This window comes from Strix uralensis, chromosome 3 (assembly GCF_047716275.1).
Source record: "Strix uralensis isolate ZFMK-TIS-50842 chromosome 3, bStrUra1, whole genome shotgun sequence".
NCBI classification, from domain to species: Eukaryota; Metazoa; Chordata; class Aves; order Strigiformes; family Strigidae; genus Strix; species Strix uralensis.
Window position 1 is genome coordinate 80,952,105 of NC_133974.1, and position 21,828 is coordinate 80,973,932.

General features: G+C 37.1%; 1 protein-coding gene across 2 annotated transcripts in view; it reads left to right on the forward strand.

The window, feature by feature from the left end:
• The window catches only part of SMOC2 (SPARC related modular calcium binding 2), a 149,140-nt gene that overhangs the window by 62,747 nt on the left and 64,565 nt on the right, over positions 1-21,828 (forward strand). For both annotated transcript variants that reach the window (XM_074864808.1, XM_074864809.1), the window contains exons 5-7: positions 7,410-7,457; positions 11,865-11,915; positions 12,709-12,783. In XM_074864808.1, coding sequence (XP_074720909.1) covers positions 7,410-7,457; positions 11,865-11,915; positions 12,709-12,783 — 174 coding nt within the window. The remainder of the gene's footprint in view (positions 1-7,409; positions 7,458-11,864; positions 11,916-12,708; positions 12,784-21,828) is intronic.

Sequence of the window (21,828 nt, forward strand, 5' to 3'; positions counted from 1 at the left end):
AGGGAAAAAAATTCTTCACTGGGAAAGTGGTTCAGCCCAGAAACAGGTGCTGGCAGAAGCTGTGGATGCCCCATCCTTGGGGATTTGCAGAACTCAACTGAACAAGGCTCTGAGAAAGTTGGTCTAGCTTTTAAACTAGCCATGCATGATGTCTGAGGTCACTGCCACCCTAAACCTCCCCATGATTCTATGACCCATCTACTTCGTTTGTACTATAATCTAGCCATTGAAGAGGTTTTCTGCAGTGGTTATTTGTACAATATTTATGTGTCAGTGTCTGAAACCATGCACCTGACTTGATGAGGTAGTCCTTTCTTTATGTTTAAACTCTCTGCACATAAACACATTGAAAAAAAATTCAGAGGGCTTTGCTTTTTGATCTTTTAAGTATTTGGAGTATAGAAAAAAACCCACACCCACAAAAAATACAGATTGTGAATGTCCTAATTTGTAACATAGCCCAGTGAAAGAACTCCCACAGCAAATCCCATGAATGACCAAACCCAGAGGAGAAATAAAAGTGAAACAAAGCATTAAAAACATAATGGAATAATTGTCTGTAGAAATTAATTGGCAGATCAAATTCATTGCCATATGTGCTGCTGTTTCATAAGGACAATTAACAGGTTCACTGTTTTTTAGGAATTTGCTTCTGACCCTATTTCATTGACATAGATAATAAATATAAATCCCCAGTGTGTGAACAGCTGCCAGAATTGCTATTCACCTTCCTTGAGACTGACAAAATTGCACAGAAATAGCTCTAAAAAAAAATTGAGGTCTATGTATTGTATTTCTGTTTGTGTTGCAGCATCGTTCTCTGTCAGAGAGTGGAAGAAATAGCTTTAAAAAGCTAACTGTGTAATTTAAATGAAGCTGAAAAAAAAGTGGATTAAGGCCTTTGAGGGAATTCACCTGGTCTGATCTACTTCAGTCGTTCAACCACAATATTGATGTGTTTAATAAATAGATGGAGGAAGGAAGAGACCACTGAGAAAATTTCAGCAAAGACTGTAAAAAGTTAATTCCACTTTTAAGGTCTATCTTGTTTAAATGATTTGCAGAATCTCCCATGCATTTTGCCTGTAGATGAACTTTAGCCAGAAAGAATACTCTTCTGACTAATTCTTTTGATCCAGTCTGAAAAGTCACTGTGGAAAGACAGTCAACTGTGAAAAATAATACAAAACGTTCAGAAGCCTTAAAATAGAAAAAAATGTGCATTCATTTTAGTGCAATTATTGTTTATAACTGGATCACATCTTCAGAAGACATAGGGTTAGGGTAACATTTTTGTGCTTCAATGTATTCTTGAGTACAGGTGCTTTTTCATGTTCATAGCCAGGGCTTCTCTTAAAGCATGCCTTCATTGCTTTCTCTGCAATACCAGTTTGTAGCTTCCTCCCTTTCACTTGATATCAGTGAAAAAGGGGTTATGCTGATGCTGAGAGTTCAACAAGTAATTGTTTGGCAGATGTGTCACAACACATGTTGCTGAGTTAGTTACTGTACTTTCACTTTTTCTATTTATATTTGGTATTATTGAGAAGCGGCAGCGTAGTTCCAGGTTAACTGATAGATTAATACTAGAATTATTCTATCTCTACAGGAACCAAACCCTAATTCCTCTCAAAGGTATATTCATGTGCATATCAGATAAACTGCCAGACTGCTTCAGCTCATTTTTGGAGGGGTGGGAAGGGGAGTTAGTTTTACAGAAGTGCTAAGGAGAAAGTGATAGTAGCACTCAATTTTAATTTAGTAGCTCAGAGATAAATAGACTGCTCCAGGGCCCAGATGAGTATGCAGAGTCTGATTTTGCTCCATGGAAGATCGTAATTTTCCAATTATTATGAGACACTTTGGGATTATCTCTGCACATTTCCTCCCCTGCTTGTATCAGTACTCTCATGTTTTACTGCTCACCACTTCTCCTTTGTCCCTCAGGAAAGAAGTCCAGCTACAGCAGAGTTTGGAAGTAGATTTGAAATGTTAGGGGGTTTTGCAGTGGTAGTCACTAAGGGCTCAGTCTTAAGAGGTCTGGAGAAACCTTTTCATTCAGCAGAGAAGGCAGCTACAGATTTTCTCAGAAAGTTATGTGGTACAATAAGGCAAAACTTTGCTCTTATATTGCAGAATGAAAGCCTGAAGCACGACTGCACCCTTCTCCCATTTCCCAGTGTATATGCAAAATTGCCATCTGTTTAGGCTAACAGAGGGTTTTTTTCCCCAAGAAGGACTGCTGATGTTTTCCAGATCACCGCTGATTCACTTTTGTACTTTTTCTTTAGTACCACTATGCACAGGAATTACAATGAAAATATTAGTGGATATACTAAAGTTGAGTAGATGTACTCCTGTTTTAACTAGTATTTCAGGAATGCCATTTCTTCCAACACTATTGTCCCTACTCAGTCTAATACACTGTGTCATTGCTAGCCTCATTGCAGGTGTTACCCTGCTATTTTTTGATTTTGCAGGCAGATCTCCTGTAGCAGTAGCACCCTGACACTAGCATGTTTATATATTTTTGCTTGCTTCTATGTATTCTGCAGACATGATGCTATAGCTATGTCAGAGACATTTATGCAAATTTCTCAGTTTGCATGTACCAGACTTTCTTCTCCCAGGATCACTTTTGCCACCCTTTCCCTTTAGAGGAGAATGTGCACAGACAATCAAGATGTCAGGTAGAGTCAATTGTGAACATGCTTTTGTAATGATTTTCTCATAGGAAATGTGATACCATGGAATGTGTGAAAATTTCTCTTTTTAATGAAAATGTTCGGTGTTGCTTTTCAATTCTAGGTTAGCTCTTCAGTAATTTCAGATAAGGTTTGAATACATGTCTAATCAACTGTGCTGTTCCTAAATTATGGGATAATTTCTTGTCTTTCATTTTCTCCCAGTAGAACCACCTTTGACTTTGGTGAATATCCAGAAATAGGAAAGAAGAGCATGGCAGCCTAGAAGAACTTGGATTTTAATAGAGGAAATATGGAGCAGAATTTAGGAGGGGCAGTTAGGAGTTTGGTTTCCTGGTTCCATCCCCTATCCATGCTATGATATTGGATAGGTGAAACAACTTCTCAGTTTATCTAATTGTTAATATTGGTTAGCTGCATAACATAATGCTTCCTAAAGTTGTCTCAGGTCCTGGGACAGAAAAGTGTCACATGTATATTTTTTATGTATCTACAATAGCTGTATGAGCCATTTTTTGCTCATTGTGTTATTCCGGTTGCTCTTATTGAAGCCGTCTTTTTTGCTAGAGACACAAGGTGTGGAAGGATGAAAGTTATAAGCAGCATTAAAAAATGCAGGACTCTCCAACTGATTTATGTAAAACTTTCGCTTTAATTACTACATCTTTACCTGAAAGAGGCACGTCCATCCTTCCCAGTTATTCCCACACCAACACTCGGTACCACTAAAACACACATGATAAATCTCAGAATGCTATTCCACTCCATGGAAATAATCTCCACTGTTGCAGGAGCAGTGGTGAGAAGGAGAGTAAATCAAACACATTCCCATGACAGCATTAAAAAGAAAGCTCCTTAAAAATGATGAATGTCTCCCCAATACTTTCACTAAAGAACACCAGACATAAAAAAGACATTTTTACAACTCCCCATCTCTGTTATCAGCACTGCAGGGAACTGCAGAAATTCCACAGGCACAGAGTCCTGGGAAATGGGGCAGAAATTGAGAAGCAGGTGTTAAATTATCATTGGAAAATACAGTGTGTGCCTATTGCAGGGGTTTTATGCCCTATTAACTATTCTGGGCTTTTGTCAGTGAGATTGCAGAGGTATGGAGACATGTTTTATTATTCTGTGAAGCAGTTTTGCTACCTTACAGTTAAGATGGCATGATCATCTTTTAAGGCCAAAATACAAGTACCTTTAAAAATTCAGAACTCTTCCTGTCTGTATAGTATTATCATCAGATAATATGACAAAAATGAACATATTTGGGAAGGCAATGAACTTTTAAAATTTACGTTATATTGCTTTTGTTGTCGGGGAAAAATATCCATCCTTGAATTATCTAGATCTTCTGTCCCTGTACATAGTCCTTCCCCTATAAATACAGTCAGACACACCCATGTGTGAGATAAAGAACAGCATAGAAAGTTTACTTTCCTGTGTCTTGCTAGCTGCATTCAATGATTATATATCAAATATTCTGTATTAGGAGATCAGAAATCATTATCTAAACTAGGTAATAATAGTCTTTCACCTTCCCTTTTAAGTCCAGTCACATATGACCAGAACTATAGAAAATGGATGTGATAAAATCACAAACATCACATTCCCTGAAGATTTATTGTGCCTCAGAAATTCTTAGAGTGAAACTGGGTGGAATTGTGGGGTTTTCAATAAACCAAGGCATGAATATTTTAACTTTTTTTTTTTTTTTTAAAATTCATCAGAATCATAAATGAATAGATGGCTAAGCAAATGTACATGCTAGAATGGTACTAAATTCTCCTTATTAAAATAATGCTGCTGAATCTGATATCCCTCCTTGCTGTCTCCTATTCCATAAATATATTTGGGTGGTGATTTGGTTGCTTACAATGCACTGAAAACTTGGAAGCTGTTTGTATTGCCTAACTTTTAGATAAGTTATGAGTTGCTGTGTCTGTTTTGTGCCTAGCTGAAAATATAAGCATTAGTTGTGAGTATTGAAGATACAATCTCCTAGAAATTTGCAAATGCAACTTCCTATCACCATTTAAGCTAGAAGTACTTCTACCTTAAATATATTCAGAAAATGGTAGAAAAAAATGATACAAGCTCAATAACCTCTCCTCACCTCCAGCTTGGAGACAACGAGAAATGTTTCTGCTGCATAAATCGAAAATTTCAGGTGAAACTCTGTGAAGGGCACAGATTTCCCGTTGTAGGAAATTATGTGAATATTTTTGTTAGCTTCCTAAGACAATTAAAAAATTAGTATTAGCCCAGTGAACGTAATTTTCCTAGCATTCATTTAATTTCACAGTGAAATTAGATTCACTATGATAAAGTTAGCTTTTTTGAATGCCACTGTCTTCCTCCATGCATCAATTTTCCATCAGAATTTAGGGGAAAAAAAGCAAAGAATAGAAAAAATAATTCAATTCTCCCTGACTGTACATGAATATCATATAGCCATTATTTCTCACCATTTCACATACAGATGGAGTAATCTGAACGCATCTTGGTGTTAATGAAATCTGGAAAGATTTTTCAGCTTTGGGTTAAGATGTGGAATACTATATAAATTTCATCAATGTGTTATATTACTTGGGTATAAACTGAATTTTAAGTTCAATCTATAATAGTCATTCTGAATGTAAATAGAGACACAACACTGGTGTCAAACAGGATTAACACTCTTTTTAGCACAAGGGGGCTATGAGTGGCAGTTCATCATACACATTACCCATGCTGAGACTCATTTCTACTCGCAAATGGTGTAAAACACTTTAGTGTGGATAAGAATCAGACCTAAAATCTCTGTATTTGCAAGAGAATTATAATTATAGGCCTGTGCATCAAAATTAAATTGAGAAACTACAGAGTTAATTTTAAATGGATGAGATTTGAGGAAAAATTGGATCACTGGTATTTAGTGCAATTAGAAGAACCTGTAATTTTGTATGCAGTATTTCCTAAAACTGAAACATCTTATTTGAGTTCAAGCTGAGCCTCTTATCAAATTCAAGCCAAGCACCAAAAAGCTCAGATCTTCTGGCTTCAGCTAGCATAAATCCAAGAATCTGTCTCCTTGTCAGAGTGAACAACACGGATTAGTATTGCAGTCTGTTTAGAGCAAGCTACCCCAAACAACCTTGGATATAATTTCTACAATGATAATGACATTATTTTTCCTGTCTGAATTAATACCAATGCATCACTAAGTATATTGAATTCTGGTGATTCAAATGTAATAAAATAAAAATACACTACCGCCAAAAAAGGAAGCAACTCTAAACTAGAATATTTTTGATATAAAAGATGTATTAAAAGCTGAATCCTTCAGAAGGTAATACCAACTTGACTGCATTGTCACGTATTCTTTTACGGAGGCTTCAAAATCAGCATGCCAGATTCGTGATGCTAGCTGTCTTCCCTCTGGCAGACTCCTGTGTCTGAACTTCATGTTGAAGTAACCCATCAGTTCAATGTGATTTAGTGGGTTTTCTTATTTAAATTGTCCTTTTAGAACAGATTTACTGTGCTGCAAGGTTTGGGTCTATTTGTTTGTTTTAAACCCAGTGAATTCAGTTATTCCAGAGGGAAATACATTAAGAAAATTAGGGTAACCAAATTATGTCACACAATTCCAAACATCTGTCAGATGTGGGTTTTTTTCATTTAAGCAGGTGTACATAAGAAGAGACTATGTGGTAGGAATCAATTGACATGCTTTTTAATTTTTGATCACTCCATGTGGCTCTTCAGAGAGAAAAATACTACTTTTAAAGGTGTTTTTTTAACACAGCAGAGATCTGTCAGTAAGAAGTAGCTAGGAGTTAGAATCATCCAAATTGTAATAATGAGACATAAGCAAGAAATAAGGAAGTATTTCTATTTTAAACTCTAAGGACAACTACCTCCTGTAAAAACTACTAAGAAAACCATTAGATTCTCCATTTCTTGATGACTTGAAATCAAGACTGAATGCTGGGTTGGGTTGGAGACCAGGCTGGTAGAATAATCTGTTAAAACCCATCTCCTGCAAACTTCTTAACTCCCTTCTCACCACTGCTGTCTCCTTTCCCAAGGGCCACCACTCTGGGAATGTCTTCTGCAACCAGCTCAGGCTCAAACTCAGAATAAGGCGCTGTCCCTGCCTCCCCCAACATACACACTTCTCCACACCAGCATAGGGTTTCTGGAGGGCTTTGTATGAGGTATTTAAAGCAGAAAGGCGCAGTTTTTAATCTGAGCCAGGACTGGGCTAGAGGCTGAAGAAGCCCTTCAGAGCAGCCGAGGTGTGTGGGCAAGACTGTGTGTGTAGGAAGGGTGCTGCCCTGCACAAGGGACTGTGAGGGATTAGTGCCAGGGCGATGTGTCTTACTGCAGGACCTGTCCTCGCTGGGTCAGTGGGGGAGGGAGATGTTGACTCTGCAGCATGTCAGCATGTTCTTGCACTTGTGCCTTTGTAGTGTTTAATGTTATCTGTTTCTCAGATCCTGTGGTGGACAAGAACTAGCACCTGACAATAAATTGATCGTACACAACTGCCGAAGTCAGGCAAAGATAAAATCTTTGGTTTGCAAGGGAAGAATTTGCTGATATTTTATGCTGTAATGAACAAAAATGAATCATTAAAGCTGAACTGTGTTCCTCAGAAGACATATTAGAAGTGAAACCAATATTTTTCAGGTTAATTCTTTTTTCCAATTGCAGGTTCAGTGAATGAGAAGCTTCCACAACGAGAAGGTGCAGGAAAAACAGGTAAATATCTTAGCTGGCCTTTAAATAGAGACTAAAATAGCTGTGGGATGCACCACTGTGAGTTTCCATAGGTTTAAATTATCCATATATATCCATCATGTATTATAGCTGCATATATAATATATGTACATGCATACAACTATACATTTTATGTCTACATTGTAGATATTTAGTAAATTTATGAGTATAAATGTATACATATATATGCATATATTTGTCTATGTGTGCATAGACATTACATTTTTCTAGTCTCAGCCCTACAGGCTTTGCTATTCTGTGCTGTTTGGAAGATAACTTTTCTTCCCATAGCTATACTCAAATATTTATTTTCCCATACTGTTTGCTTGCCCTGGAGGACAGATTATTCTGTCTGTTTGATAAAGACAGCATTCTGCAGTCCCAAAATCTCAGGAACTGGAGTCCTCACTTTATTTCCATAGCAATCAGTGCTTGAGTCATCTTGGACCAAGCACTTTGCTCTATATTGTGATTAATTCATCTGATGGTTTACATTCATGGCCAAAGGATTGTTGTTGTTAGAGATAGACCATGGTGTATATCTTGTTGGCAGGACAAAATCTGATACGATTTGAACAAAGCTGGTAGATTTAAGTGAGGGACATGTCTGTGCTTTAAAGAAAATTAAAGCTTAACCTCTCCAAACACTTAAAATAATTTTAAATTCAGCTGAAAATAACGTACTAAATGTTACTGTCAGTCACACTGGCATAAATTAATTTTAAAGAAGTTACTCATATTCATGCTAATGATAATGACTATCTGTTTGGTCCACTGTAAATTTAATTGAAATATTTTTTTTACAGGAACTTTTGCAGCACTGTAACCTATCCAACATTCCAACATTTAAATAAATTATTGCACTGTTAGATTAAGAAAATCAGTACTTCTTTAAAGGCTAATAATTACAAAATACTGGAAAATTGTTCCTTCATGTATTTCCAGACAAATTGTGGGTTCCACTAACCTTAAGTTACCCATTTGCTTTAGGTCAGGACTTTCATTTTCATCTTTAAACTGAATGGACCATCCAATATATAAAACTTGTCTGGAATCCTTTATTTTGGTTTGTGACTGTGGTGGCTGAACTGCTGAACCCTGAATGATCAATCATAGAGCAAGGAACTTAAATGAACACGATTTATCAAGTCTCCCTTCGCATCACATATATTCGTGTCTGAAGTGACATGGTTGCATTTTATGCACGCCCTGTTTTTATTCTCCAGCACAAGCCTGCAGCATGAAGAGCCACTGACCTGGTTCCCAGGTGGTCCCTGGCTCTTCTCAGATGCTAACTGTCTCTTCTCACCCTTCTTCCAGCCGGTCATTTCCTTATGCTTTAAATAAAGTCATGCTGTCAGAGACATCACAATCTCTTTACAGACCGTCACAGAGTGGTGAACAGGATCAGCTATCTGAGTTAAAGAGCTGTGCTTCAGCTTCAAAGTCAGTGTAGTAAGAAGTATTTCATAGCTCAGCATGAAAGGTCACAGCAGTAGTTTTTGAAATAACCATAGAACTCCCTGCTTGTGTTTCCTCTGCAAGTTCCTGTGAACTGACCAGGGGTGCCTGGATGGGGGTACCTGCCTGTATGGTAACCCAGCAAGCTCAGGCAGGTTCACGACATTCTCACTACTGAGGGGGACATGATCCAGACCTTCAAGTGTGGTGCTCTACTCAAGAGGCAGCATAGATTTATCCTGAGACAGTCTCTTCCTCCAAGATGTCCCACAGAGACTCACAGGAGAAGATGAGCTGGCGGGCCATATCTGTTGCAGTTGTGCCCCTCACTTTCTCTGGGAGTTCCAATACTGAAAGAAAATTCCCAGCAGCAAATTTTGGAGGACAGGAGCTCTCTCTGAATGTTTGTGAATTTGCACATTAAACTGAACAGGAATAAATCTTAAAAGATAATTCCTAAAGTATCTTCTCTGGCCTTGCAGTGCCCTCTTCTATCCAAGGAAATGATTCAGACTATCTGAAAAGCACAGGTGTCAAAGATGGGATCACATCCTTTTTTTTCTGATTCTTAGCTGACTGCAGGACTGTGTTCTTGGTAACTGAACTCTGACAGCAAACGGAATGGTTTCTGTTTAAATGTATGCACATATGGACTGGTATGCATGTGCCAGCCAGGAAGACCTATGCAATTAACCTGTGAGATATCTAATTAACATGAAGATGAACTGCTCTACAGTAGTGACTCTTTATTGAATGTTGTTTTGAACAATGAAATGCCACATGCCTCTTCAATTTTAACACAAAAGGTTTTTATTAAAATATGAGGTACCTGACAGAGTGCAAACAGAAAATTAATATAGGTGTCTTCCTGCAGATTAAGGGTAGTCCAGGAGCTGTTGTAGCTCCTCCAGTTCTGGAGTGAAGTTAATACCTTTTAGATTATATAGATATCCTATACCAAATATTTGGTTCATTGATGAGCAAAAGCAAACCTCTTTCTTTCTTTTGGGTGAGGGGGACCTGAGGCCAATTTTATGACTCAATAATTAACCATCTGGTGAGTTTAAAAAAAAAAATTGATAAACTGTTTTAAGTGCTGCTTGAGCAAAGGTCAACAGGCTAATTTTGATTGGGCTGATAATTGCTAAAGTTGCAGCATTATATCTGAATTTCAGGTAATAACATAAGATCAAATGTGTCACAAACTGAAATTGTGTACCAAAAGATTATTAGAAAAATGTCTTTTAAACCCCAAACCGACTTTCTGGCTGGGCTCTTGGTTAATACTTACCTATTGTAAGCTACCATCTGAACTTCTGGGTTTTCTGAATCATATACTGGCTGATGATCTAAATAGATATCTTCATTCTCAGTACACTAGGATACTTTATGGCTTCTCTGAAATTAATCAATGGTCTTATTCCACCACCCAGAGGACACCACAAAAATGCCAGCAAAGCTAATGAGAAATGACAGTCTGTTATGGCATTGGAGCAAAGCATCCTGTCATTGCATGGATGTGAAGAATGAGCATCCTTAAAAGAAGTCTCCTTATGCTTTGGTTAAAACATTTTGAAGTGAAAATAAGTTTCTATTGCTGCTGCTTTGGCTTTGTGAAAAGCACAGAGGTTAGTGTTCCATGGCTGCAAATTTGGTTTTGCTTGCTATCAGTATTTACTTGGTATCTGTATTTGCTGTAAACCAGGCTGTGGCCTCCAGAGGTGAAGGTCAGAGTGCCTCCAAATCCTCTGCATGATTTGCATAAAGACAGTACAGATTTACAAAAAAAATCTATGATGGTAACAACAAAGAGAACAGAAGGAGGCTGTTCTGAATTTCAGTAGCAAGAAGAAATGGAAACAGATAGTGTGTTAGCCTTAAAGCCGTTGCTCAGTGTTACCCCAGCAGGACTACATGCAAGAGGAAGCTTCTCAGTTACATTCAGTTCTAGCTTCAGTGAAAATGCCAGGAAAACAATCTGGAAACTACGTTGGTCCAGTTGTGAAACTGCAAGAAATGCTAATAAAACCCTTTCATGGAAGATGCTGCTTACTGCGGGACACCTTGGACTTGGAGTTAGCTCCATGTTACAGGAAACAGCAATGACTCGAAAATATGTACTAGCAAGGCCTACTAAGTCATATTTACCCGGCATCTTCAATAATTTTAAATAATGAAAATGTAATAAGGTAAAGATGGGCCTTTGGATATTGCTCTTTCTCACAGAATGCTAACTTAAATAATTTTTCATATTGAATTTTTCTTTTCCAGCACTATTTCCACTGCGTTTTACTGAACCTAAAATTGCTCACATCCTCTTATCTTTTCTGTAAATTTTCCTTCCTCTTTTCTTGCAGTAATGGTTAGTAGTGGATGGACAGAGACGGCTAACCAGAGGATAAGAATTATGCAAACATATTCTGGTTCTTTAATCTGTGAATCTTGCTTATAAAATCAGCTTGACTGTTAAATAGATCCTGCTGTGCCAAAAGAAACTTTCTTTTAATTTTAAGGTGTCAGCATGTCTACAGCCACTCATTCGCCCCAGACTCCTTTTGCTTTCACAGGTCTTACCCCTTCTACACGTTTATCTAATTACTTCTTTAGAAATGCTGATCTGATCAGTTATAATCTGCAGGTATTAATGTGCAGCATTAAAAACAAAGAATTACTGTCCAGGGAGCGACCTGATCACTTCGTGCCTCATCAAAGACCCTGCAATCAGCCATAACCTCAAAAGCCATCCATTTGTAATCTGTAGATGTAATACATTTGTGCTGTGTAGTGCCTATAGATAATGTTTAAATTATTGTTTGTTTACCGGCCGGGGCTATGTGCAAATCATTAGTATCAGTCACGTATATACACTTATTTAGCTTACTCTCATAATTGTAGTCTCCTTGCAAATCTTTTCCATTCTGAATTCAGATGATGCCTCAGCTCCCGCGCTGGAGACTCAGCCTCAGGGTGATGAAGAAGGTGAGTATCAACAAGAACTTAACAGTGTGATATTAAACTATGGAGTACGGACCGTATACCACAATGTCAAATGCTCCATTAAGAGTTAGAGCAACTGCTGGGGCAGCTGCAAGAAATTGCAAGAGATGGAAAACATCTGTGCCTTTTTCCAGATAAAGAGAGCAAACATAATAGAGTATTTACTTACAAGTAACTAATTTCATGGGATAGTTCTGAGATGACACTGTAGCTATGGAGTCTGACATTAGCAACTTTAATTGTTACTACTCAGCAGAGACAGGTTTTAAATGTGAGCCAGGGTGCAGTTTAAAACTGTATGGCCAAATAAGGAAGTTACAGGGTAAATTCTGTCCTCAGCAGGTTGCCTAGTAATATTAAGGTTGATGTTTTGTCAGGCTTATTTGCTTCTGGCAAAATTTGGTGCTCTAAATGGAAAGCTCAAGGCCTGCATGCAGTGATAGTCCTATATGGTGGCTGCCTTACCACTCACTGCAAATCTCACAGAATCTGATCTGAAGTTATTACATATTTTGGGTCCACACTGGGAGATTTTTATTCTGATTAAACATAATTTTAGTTTAAAAATGTTTCTTTTGACCTTTTGTATGAATGGGGTAAGAAAGGAACTATTCATGCCTTTGCATGAATAAAGGTTTTAACTTTCCTAATAGAAACCAGTGTGCCCGTTTCCTTTTTGAGATCCATGTATCTTTAAAACCAGCCATTATTCACCTGCTAGTAACTTAAAAAAATTCTACATTTTCAATTTTTTTTCTGTTTTCTTTTTTTGTAGATATAGCTTCTCGTTATCCTACATTATGGACTGAGCAAGTAAAGAGTAGACAAAACAAAACCAATAAAAGCTCAGGTGAGAAACTTATGTTGTCCCTACTTTGCAAAGCTTGTGTGAAGACATGCATTAAGCCTTGTTAAAACTGAAGCCATTTAAATGAAAGCCGTTTTAATAAGCGTTATGCTTCCACTCTCATCATATGATAGCGACTTAATAATTTGCATTGTAATGATTTTGTAGTCTCATGCATCATACGTTCCTTTTATATGGAAATATTTTTGGCCAAGCTTTACTAGGTGTAAATTGATGTTACTCCACTAAAGTCTCCGTCTCGCATTTATTTGCATCTGTGAGTGGATCAGATGTTTAATTTTTTCATCCTTTTTAATTCTCTGCCTCTTTGTCATCTACTTTTTTTTTTTTTTTGGAGGGGAGGGTGTGATGTGTAGCAAGAAGGTGCTTGGAAAATGACACTGTGGATTACACGTATTTGGTGATAAATTTTAGGAGGCAAACCTGAAAAGCAGCAAACTCCCATCAGAAACTAATTGTCAGTTAACAGGAAATTGGAAAGATGGTGTTACTTGCTTTTTGCTACATCACTCACCTGTTATTCACAGACTGATTGCCAGTTTAGTGTGAATTAATTATGTTGCCTTTTTTACAATTGCTGAATTTTGGCTTCACTTTTTTTCACCACTCTTCAGAATTGAGCTTTGTAAACCTCGACTAAGAATGTCATGCAAATGTCCTAAGACTGAAGCCTCTAAAATATTCAGATACATTCAGTGCTTTGGTGGACCATAAGTTTTGATGCCTTCCTAACTGTTCCTTCCTTTCAGTGGAATAAACTTTAGAGAATTTTCTTGAGTTTCTTCTCTTTCACTGGGAAAATGTTTAATCTGAAAGGAAACATTAATGATACGGACTATGATTCAGTAAAACAGCCAAAAGCACACTTTAGATCCAGCGGAAATTGAGGTTATGCTTTACATTAAGTACTGTGCTTAAGTATTTTACTGAATTGAGATCCAAAAGGATTTAAAAAGACAAGCAATCATCATAAGAAAGACAGACATATCCTTACTAAGAGGTTTACAGAATCCTTCATATAAGCTATTTTTAACGTCAAAGCAATATTATTAATACTTTTTCCTCTCCTTGATTTACCAGTAGGCACTTAAGAAAAGGACCTTAAACAGAGTGTAGACAAGAGTTTGAAGCAAACACTTCCCATGCTGGAGATTTATTCTGTCATTTCTTTAGTCAGTGTTAGCAAGAACAGAATTCCTTTGAGATTTCTGTCCTGTAAAATACATATATAAAATATATCACTTTTAGGAGTGTTTATTTAATTTTTACAGTGCTAGAGACTAGATCTAAAGCAAGAATTCTTGAGTTTGCAGTGCAGCTGCTGGAAGCCAAAGCTTCTACACACACACAGAAAAATTAGAAAAACAACAAAGAAAAGTTGGGTTTATTACTGGGAACTTGTAACCTCCAGTCCCTCTAAAGACATATTTACAAAGGAAAAAAAATCAGAAATGTAATCTACCGGTTTTATGATCGCTAGCCCATGGTGCATTAGCATCAAAAGCATGATTGTGTTGGATTTGCTAACAACAGGACTTCTTCACAACTGTACTATGTACAGGGGATCTCTGGAGGGCTAGCAGATGCTGCAGTCTGTGGTACCATACCTGGACTAGCAGAAGTAAGTAGCCTTGCTTTAATTTGTAAGCATACTTGGTGCACCAGAAGGGACCACTGCTCTCTCTGCTGTAACTTCTCTTGTGTATGTAATATGTCATAATCAATCAAGATTAATCTAGGTGCTAAAAACTGTGCCTTTACCAGTTGTGCTAGGCAGTATCTCTCTGCTAGACTGCAAAGTATAATGTGTGTCAGTGACCATATATTTATAAGTGGTTTTGATGGTCGAGCCTCACTGATATTCAGTAAACAAGACTTTTAAAGTCTTGAAAAAAATAAGTTAGATTTTCCCCTTATTAAGTCTCAGAGGGGTGCTAAGGCTTTTGAGAACACCCAGGATGAACTCTGGGCTGTTATGTGTATGAAATAGGAAGAACCTCGTGACTGAATCCACTGGATTGTAAACTAACCACCTTTGGACACTCAGGCTTCAATATAAGGGATAAATACAGATGTCTTCTTCACTCAGTTTGCATAGCAAACTGATTCAAACTTGGTCATATAAACAGCAGAAAGCTTATTGAAATATATTTGTCTGAGTAAAATGACGAGAATTCATGTCTGCATGTAAACTGTGTTTATAAAACAAAAGATGACCCCCAATTTATTCATAATGGGCTAAATTTTCCACTGTTGTTCTATATTAACCCAAGTGCTTTCAAAGAAATTCTTCAGGTGCAAATAACACTGTGACCTAGCCCTGCCTGTAGAAAATAACTAAAGAAAAATAATGATGCTAAAAATTCAGGCAAACCCCAAGTATCCTACTTAAAACTGGACTATTTTAGTCTGTATTGCTTTTATTTTTTCTAAGTTTTACCTGAATATATGTCCTAATATGTCTTGGCCAACAGGTCATGCTCAACAAAAGACTTGCCTTGACCTGAGAAATCAACCTCCTTAGGAGAATGTTTTTGTGAGTTAAGGATCACAAATGAATATATTAAATTTATCATACTCATCCTGAAATGGTTTGCTTTTGCTACTCTGCAAATGACCTGCCAGTTACAATTTAGCCAGTAAAATTAGCATAAACTTTTAGGTTTTGGAAGATAGAAAATAATGTCTCGGGAAATTCTACTTTATGTTAGTTATCCCGTGCTTTCATCTGATTAAATCAACCTAAATTAATTTAGCATAGAGTAATGGCATTTGGGAGACTTACAGATGCAGGGCATGAAACTACTGCATTACATATCCATGCTCTGTAATGACTTCTAGTGCATATTCTTTTTGTTGGTTCAGAGAAATAAGCCTTTGCTGCTCACTAAAGGCATTTGGAGAGTCGTATTTAAAGTATTATCTTTAGATGACAAAATGTTGCTGCTGGCAAAAACCTCATCAACATTGGGTCATGTAACAGTATCTCTGTTTAGAGTGGTGAATTTTTGTAGAAACATCTCCATTTTAGCTCTTTTTGTATGTTGAAGATGATTTCCAGAATTTTTTAAAAGACTTTTTCTTTCCAGAATTAGGAAAAATGTATGCATATGGTTGCTAAAATACCGTAGTGTTTGCTGAGATTATGTTTTATACATATGCCTTGGTGCCTTTGCATGTATTTTGAGATTTTTTTGTTTCTTCTACATTTCTTTTTACCTCCACACTCCTCATTTCTTCCTCCATTTCACAGAAAATATTGTGAGTTTGCCACATCAGATTGACAAAAGTAAGAATTATAGCAACAGCTATCAAAAATAACCAGAAGTGCATTGAAAACACTGAACATGGGACTATATGTGTTCTGATGAAGACACTAAATTGTAGCAGCCTAGATGCTGCTGTCTGTATGTGAACTCAGTGCCTAATCTCCTGCTGTAGTTTGTGGAGATGCATCAGTGGAGCCTAGAGAGTAGCCCACCTCATTGCAAAGCCGACATCTGCTCTTGGCCAGCTAACTAAGTAACTGGACCTCGCTGAGTGTGGTGACTAGTTTTGATCTCTAACATATATGAAGGTATCTGTGCTTTAGATGAACTTTATCCCACCCCAGTATCAGTTGAAAATGCAGGTGGTATTCTTTTAGAGCTTTTGTATTCTGTAAAGATCAGAGGACCGAAGGTTTTTTTGCCTTGAAGAAACTGGATACTTTGGACTATGTCTTCAGCAGTTGCCAGTTACTGCAGCCTTGGGGCTAGGTGCAGTCTTGATGTGGGTGAAGAACACTACATGACAGTGCAGATCTTTCCCATCACCTAACGGGAAATGCAGTTCCCTGAGGAGAGCTCATGTTGGACTGTAGATGTCTTAGGTTCTCCTTGCTACATCTGTTCTACCAGCAGTTTATATCCCTGTGGGATTGTTGGGAACAAAGTGTGACATTTTTCAGAGGATATATGCCCTTTTTTGAGCTTGAGTATAGGCAAAGGAAGGGTAGTTTAATCCTTTTCACAATGGCCAGTGAAGTTTAGGATTTGTTTTGTTAGCTTGAATTTAAGAGCCAAATTTTTCTAACAGTCTGTTGTGGGAGCACTTCCACGAAAAATAAATAGGGTGAGTTTAACTGATAATATTGTTCATGTTCAAAAAAATTCCTAAAGTACTGAGTAATTTCTAAGTACAATCTGTACACCACACAAATGAGAATAAATAATACTCAGTGTAAAATTTCATTAATTTTGCTAAAGCAGGATGCAAAAAGTCATCCATAATTTGGAATATACTTAGATAAGTTCTTAAGGTCTTTAGAGATTCTGGTGATAATATAATTCAAGTTAAAAGAGGTGGGATTAAATAATATATAATTGGCTAAGACAAAGTGTAGTTTCACATATTTACTATTCCCTTATTATTAATACTTTTGTATTCTGTTTCCTTAAAGATTGAATGGGAATGGTGTCACATTATTAGAACTAATAATTTATATGTTCATTGATCAGTTGTGTAGTTTATTTAATGAGCATTGTCAAGTGATATTGAAAAATTGGTGTTTTGTGATAATCCGGTATGACCAGCAAAATAACAGATAGGAAGAAATTGTCACATTTCTTTGTACTTACTGAATGTGACTTTGATTCATGTGTAAAATTTTAAACACATGAAATGAGTGGGTATAAATTTAGGGCCCCTGGCAGTCAATGGCAGAACTCCCAGACAGCATTTGAACAACCATTCATACTCTGACTACATGCTACTTGTTCACCCAGTAGTTCACATTTCATCTGGATCAGGCACAGACACATGATGCAGTGCTTGTGCCAGCTCTGTGTTTGCTGCCAGCTTTATGCTTAGATGCTTTAAGCAGGTGCTAGAGGACAAGCCGTACATGATCCAGCATAAAATAGGGTCAGCCCAGAGGAAACCCTGTTCTGGCATAAAGCCTGCTGATGCAGGGTCACGCTGTGAAAATTCTTAACATAAAGTAGTGGATCATGTGATTATAACAGTTTTCACCCAGAACAAAGAATCCTAAATCAGAATTCCTTGTCTCCTCAAACTATGGCTGTAGTGTCTTCAGGAGTGCCCAGATTTCAGCTACTGTACCTGGATATTCTGGTAATGTAGAATCATCTTCAGTTTCATTTTTGGCTTTGGCTCTGCACACATGGAAGGAACATATAGCTTTTTATTTAATTTTCTGACAACAGAGTAGTGTTTTATCGCTGCTATTTTACTACAGACCATCAGTTTCAGGGCTTTAAAATTCTGTTACAAGATTTTATCAATTAACCCCAGAGAGTTTGATCCAGCAGGAATTTCATTCTCAAAATGCCATCTGGGAGAACACTGAAGTGCACATACAGTAATGTAGTATAGGCTGTCTGCAAATGCAAATGAAACCAGTTAGTATAATGTCTACTGTGAATACATTCTTAATAGATTAAAATAGGGAATTTAAAATGTTAATGTAACTAGCAATTATCACAGAATCACAGAATTGTCTAGGTTGGAAAAGATCTTGAAGATCATCCAGTCCAACCATCAACCCAACACTGACAGTTCCCAACTACACCATATCCCTCAGCGCTATGTCAACCCGACTCTTGAACACCTCCAGGGATGGGGACTCCACCACCTCCCTGGGCAGCCCATTCCAACGCCTGTATCTATACCAAAAAGCTGCTTGCATTTATCTGTCCGTATAGTCTGAATCTGTTGGCAGAGGCTGCCAGTAGACAGACTAATGTGACAGGGTGACATTCTAAGATTTGAATGCAGTCTTTGTTGCCTTGTCATCTGACTGCTTTAAAGCATTTGTACGAATCAGGTTTTCTCACATGGAAACTATGTTGTTTGCCAGTGAGGTTTCTGTTTTGTTAGCTTGCTTTGTTTTGTTTCTCAGAGGCAATTGTTCCAGTGGGATCCCTGCGTACTGATCATTCCCTGCAAGTCACCTTCTTACAAAGGACCAAGACAAACCTTATTCCATACTCCAATGGTCACATTCATTCAAAACTGAACCTGGCTAATGTCCTCCTGCTATGCCTATTCTGGCAAAATTTAGCCCTGAAGCTAAAAACACCAACACGAAAAAACAAAAATTACATTTTATTTCAAAAGAAATAAATGTAAGAGTTTGTGTGTCTGCCCAGTCACACCAATTCTAATAGCCATTCCTTTCTAAGCATAGGAAGATGAATAACTTACAGACAGGAAAATGAGTAACAGTTCAGTGACTTTGTGTTTATTCTCATTAATTGTTGCATTTTCCAGATGTTGCTTTTAATATCGACTGAAGATAAATTACGTGCAGTTGAAGATGTGTGAGCTAGCAGGAGAAAAATAAGATCCAGTTGCATGTTCACAGTTACATACTTATTACAAATTAATTACAATTTTTCTAGAACTATTTTGAATCAGGCTTATTTTGCAATGTGAGTATTTGAGATATGAAATCAGTTATAACAGAAGGAAATCAAAATGGATATCATAACAAACTGAGAAAAGAACACAGGGAAGAGGGGGAAGAAAGTGTTTTAAAAGCTTGTTGCCTCCATTTTTCAGTAGGGATTCCTAGTAAGTTGTGTGTTGGCCTGCAAAACCCTGGCCAGTATTCCATTGTCAAATTTGCTTGTATTCAGCATTAAAGGTGGGGCAGATGCATAATTTAAAGCAGAATATACATGTATGTCCAAAGAATCCTACTCACTCTGAATGCATTACACCTGTATTGGAAACTCAGAAATTGATTTACATAGGAAAATAGCCTGACTAGGAGTGGTTCATTAATTGCAAACCACTGAATTACATAGGAAAAACTGTTTTTTTTTCCCATTATTACCTCATTTCAGTCCTAAAGGCAGTGTTTCCTTCCAACAATTGGTGAGGTGTCAGCCACACTCAAAGATGGGATTTACATTCCCAAACTTGTGTTGTAAATACAGCCATTAACTGTAACTGGACAAACCAAGAGCATGGGAATAAGTTGCTGAAATATAGACATCTAGTGCCTTCATATGGCCTAAAGTATCTGATATCTGCAGATACCAGGACTCGGAGTTATGACAGCTTACTGGAAACCTGTGATGTTCCGGCATGTAGGTTTGATAGTCCAGACTACCTGAAATGGCATTGAATTGAGCCCTAAAAACTTCAATTCAAGCCATGAAAGGAAAGTAGAAGGCAAAAGTATTGATTTTAAATAAGTCTTCAAACATGTCAATTGGCTATTAAGTCCACATAAGGATTCTGTCAATGGGAGCTCAGTACGTTACAGATGGGCAGTCTCTTCCAAATTTTGGACAAGTTCAAATCCAGATATTACTACTATGAACTTTATAGCTTGACCTCATCTGTAGGTCAATTCCCTACACAAGAAAAGGCACTAGCATTTTTTCATGACATCTGCAACTGAAGTTTCAAAGTTTTGTGATGACCACAGATCTGGATTTTGAGCCTTGTAAAATTTGTGTGTGCTGGAAGACTACAGCTGGTAGAATATTTGTTGTTTTGCCTGTTATCTCAGCAAGTTGTTCATTGAAGATAAAAACATTGTGTGATGAAATTGAATAAAAAAAAAAACATACAGAGGAGGACTGGAAGCTTTCAGGCCAACAGTCTTTTTATTGGTTTTCGTTGATAACTCACTAAATGTTCCCTTTAGAGTTCCTGAATAAACTTAGTTATTTGGAGTGAACTATAATTAGTGATTTGTATTTTACTATAAAGCCAGCATTGTTAAGAAACTATTTGGGAGGGAGATGTGTGAGGCACTGTCATGTCTTGTTATATCCCCCTACTGTTTTATTGTTAAATATTTTGAACAGTAGTATGTAGTTCTCTTTTCTTTTCTTCCATTTTTTGTTATTTTTCTGTCAAGAATCAGAATAGTTTCAGAGTAGTATTCTTTTAGAATACTGGTTTCAAGATAATCCTTGGCAGCTGAAAAACTGGTGGTTTTGAAACTACTGATTGTTCACACCATTAGGGTCAATCTATAAATGGATGAGTTAGTTCCTAATGGAGAACTATCTTACTTTTCAGTAGCAATTTTTAATTATAGACTAGTCTTGATTTAGCTATTACACAAAGAGAGAACAGTACTCTTCAACCTCTTCACCTGTTAAGAAAATTACTCTTCATACTCTTTGGTGCTCTTGCTTTGCCTTGCCTGTCCGAAGTTGGTAAAAGAAAATTACGGTTTTCTTTGAGTTTTTTCAGCCTCTTCCAAGAAGGTAAAACTTTCCAGACCTCCCCACAGTGCTTGTATATTATGATATATTCATAATTTGCAGGCTGCTAGATCATGCTTATTATAATACTGTCCTATCTTTAATAATCCTTTTCACAAGCATTTTCATTTATTTTCATTTCATTTTACATATTAATACAAAACCTTTATAAAGATCAAGCACTGACATTTCCATTTTTTTCCTCCCACTACAGGGGAAGATACTCCCATCCTAAACCATTAAAAAAATAGAGTTCTGTTTTATGTCCAGTTGATCTTTATGCTCAGGATGTTCCAGGGTTTTATTGGATTCCCACTGTGGGAGAAAAAAAAAAAAAAAAGAAGAAAGAAAAAAAAAAGAAAGATCTGTTTTATGCAAGGTTGATAATTTCTATTTTACTGCATGTGTTAAAATTTGATGCCAAAAGATAGTAATCTCTCCTGACCATTTTTAATTATATCACGTTACTTTCTGCAGCAAGTAAATGACACAAAAGTCCTGCTTGAAGTTCAGTTTTTAGACATGTACTCCCCCACCTACCCGCAGCTTTCCACAGTTTACCAGACATCAGATTGCATTATCATAAAAGCATCAATAAACTTCATAAATCCTATGAGAGCTGTCAGGCTAACAGTCTATATTTTAATGACAGATGCAAAAACAAATCACATAAATTATATTAATGCACAGAAACATATTGGACTGGATCATATCTAAAGACATAATCCCTCTGGGAAATAGATAAATCTTTCAGACAAGACAGTCTGGATCTGGCTATGGCTATACTATGATTGCT